Source organism: Sorghum bicolor, chromosome 3 (assembly GCF_000003195.3).
Source record: "Sorghum bicolor cultivar BTx623 chromosome 3, Sorghum_bicolor_NCBIv3, whole genome shotgun sequence".
NCBI lineage: Eukaryota > Viridiplantae > Streptophyta > Magnoliopsida > Poales > Poaceae > Sorghum > Sorghum bicolor.
In genome coordinates, this window is record NC_012872.2 from 12,536,308 (window position 1) to 12,538,590 (window position 2,283).

The 2,283-nt window shown below is 61.4% G+C and overlaps 1 protein-coding gene across 1 annotated transcript; it reads right to left on the reverse strand.

The window, feature by feature from the left end:
• Nucleotides 1-1,080, reverse strand: LOC8078111. The gene is made up of 5 exons (XM_021456120.1): nucleotides 920-1,080; nucleotides 600-841; nucleotides 465-511; nucleotides 249-355; nucleotides 1-168 (listed from the first exon to the last, which is right to left on the reverse strand). The coding sequence occupies exons 1-5, from the start codon at nucleotides 1,078-1,080 to the stop codon at nucleotides 84-86; spliced, it is 642 nt and encodes a 213-aa protein (XP_021311795.1). The 3' UTR covers nucleotides 1-83.

Below are 2,283 nucleotides of genomic sequence, written 5' to 3' on the forward strand. Positions count from 1 at the left end.
TTCATGGTTTCAAGAAAAAAATTCACAATCAATAAGCCCTCAAATATTGATGCAAGTGCAATTCGACTGCCATGAGAGAAGACTTACATCGATAATCCCTTGTGAACAAAAGGCATCAACCTGACACAACCAAACTGGATGCCCAATTCACACACATGTAAAGTCATCCTACACGAGCAAATTTCACTTTAATAATCAAGGGTAGGAATTTGACGCATCGATCAGCAAAACAGGGATGGTAAGCATACACGGGCAATTCATCGAACAGTTGACCAGCATTAGATGATCTGATGTACGCCTTCTCAGAAATCCCGCTCATGTGCACAGCCTCCGCACGTTCAAATATCACCAGGAACTTCAGCGACCAAAAAAACGAAATGACAAGGGTCAGGGTCACAACAGGACCTAGAAGATTCGCTACACGGGCAATTCATCGAACAGTTGACCAGCAAACCCAGACTCACCTGGACGCAGCGATCTCCAGGCAGATGATGGCCTTGTAGACCTCGCCCTGCAAAAGCACACAGGTCATAGGCACTTCCGCGTGGCGGAAGACGGACGGGAACTCGGGAGAGGGTGGGCAGTCCGGGCCCGCTTACCATGCCGAGGACAGAAGAGTCGAAGTTGACGTCGTAGAGGCGACGAAGCTCGCCGGCCTTGTGGATGACGGTGCGCCGGTGCGGGACCCCGAGACGCCGAGGCGCGTGGTGATCGCCGGGATGCCCATCGCCGCCGGCGCGTCGTAGGGACGGGGATCGGTGCTAGGAGTGGGGCGGGGAGCGGAGGTGGATTTTTAAAAAAAAACAGAGGATGGCCCGGCCGTTGCTGGATTATTTCACGGCTTCACGCGCCCTCGCACCGCCACGCAGCATCGATACAAATCCAACGGCCGCGCTGCCTTCGGACCCAAGTCAAATACCCCGCCCGGCGCCCGCCCGCCCGCTCTGCCAAAAGCCCCGACGGACCACCGCCCTCGGCTCTTCGCTCCTCGTCTTCCTCTCTCCCGGCTTCGCCCAGCGCCGCGCACGCGTCCGTGCTCAACCCTCTCCTCCCTCGTCTCACCCCAGCGGAAGGCCGCATCCTCCTCCTCTCGGTCGGGTCTCCCTCGCAGACTCATGGAGGATGATAGCGGTGCCCACGCGCCGCCCATCGACGACGACGACGACGCCCTCCAGCAGGCAGACGCCGGGATCGACGATGGCGTGGAGGAGGAGGAGGAGGAGGAGGGTATGGAGGGTGATCAGGGCCAGGTCATGGAGGGTGATCAGGGCCAGGGCATCGAGGCGGACGACGCCGGGCTCGAGGAGGCCATGGAGGGCGAGCACGGCGCCCTCATCCAGCAGGACATGGAGGAGGATGGCGAGAACGGCGCCCTGCAGGACATGGAGGGTGACCACGGCCAGGGCATGGAGGTGGTTGACGCCGGGCTCGAGGAGGCCATGGAGGATGAGGACGGCGCCCTTCAACAGGCCATGGTGGAGGGTGACGACGCCGTGGTCGAGGAAGAACAGGCCGTGGACGACGACGCCATCGACCTCGATCAATTTATGCAGAACATGGGCGGTGGCGTGGCCCTGCTACCGCAGAATCACGTCCTCCCCTTGAGCATCCCCGAGTACGAGGCGTCTCCCGGCCATCTGCTGCTGCAGTGGAACGAGTTCCAGCGGAGCGGTCCGCTGGAGACCATCGTTCTTCTTCTTGCCGATCGGGACGAGGAGGATGGACACGGCGATGGTCCGCCTGAAACCGTCGGTCCGCTGTTCAGGGATGGTGACTACCGCAGCATCGACACCATCCTCCCTGAGGAGACTACAGAGCTGATCCGCGAGGCCTTCAACGCCAGGACGCACGCGACCATCGAGGCGGTGCTGTTGGACGGGCCGAGGATCCCGTTGGACTTCCTGAGGAAGATTTGTGTTGAGGTTGATGAGGAGGGGACCCCGTTGAGGACCATTGCCATGTATTGGGTATATAGATTTTCATGCAGCCCGCATTAAGGCGGCCCGGCACGGCTTTTAGGCTCGGCCCAAGCACGGCACCGCCCGTAGGCAACCAGGCCTGGGCTGGCACGGCATGTCGGCACAGGTCGTGCCTGGGCCGCCTATCGAGCCCGCACGCGGGCACGGCCCAGCACGGCCTTTTTAATGAGGCACGGAGGCGACCCGAGCAGGCGCAGCCCACGCCCACCCAGCCTGGCGTATATAACCGAGCCGGGCGCGCTGCGGACGGTGCCCTAACCCTAATCCCCACCCCACCCGCAGCGCAGCCGCAGCCGCCGCTCCC

Excerpts from the sequence above, each read along its gene's own strand:
- LOC8078111 (XM_021456120.1), bottom strand. The coding sequence starts at position 1,080 with ATGCGGCCTTCCGCTGGGGTGAGACGAGGGAGGAGAGGGTTGAGCACG. Across the intron at positions 512-599 it reads ACTCTTCTGTCCTCGGCATG|GGCGAGGTCTACAAGGCCAT; the intron begins GTAAGCGGGCCC and ends GTGCTTTTGCAG. Across the intron at positions 356-464 it reads CTGGAGATCGCTGCGTCCAG|TTCCTGGTGATATTTGAACG; the intron begins GTGAGTCTGGGT and ends TGGTCGCTGAAG.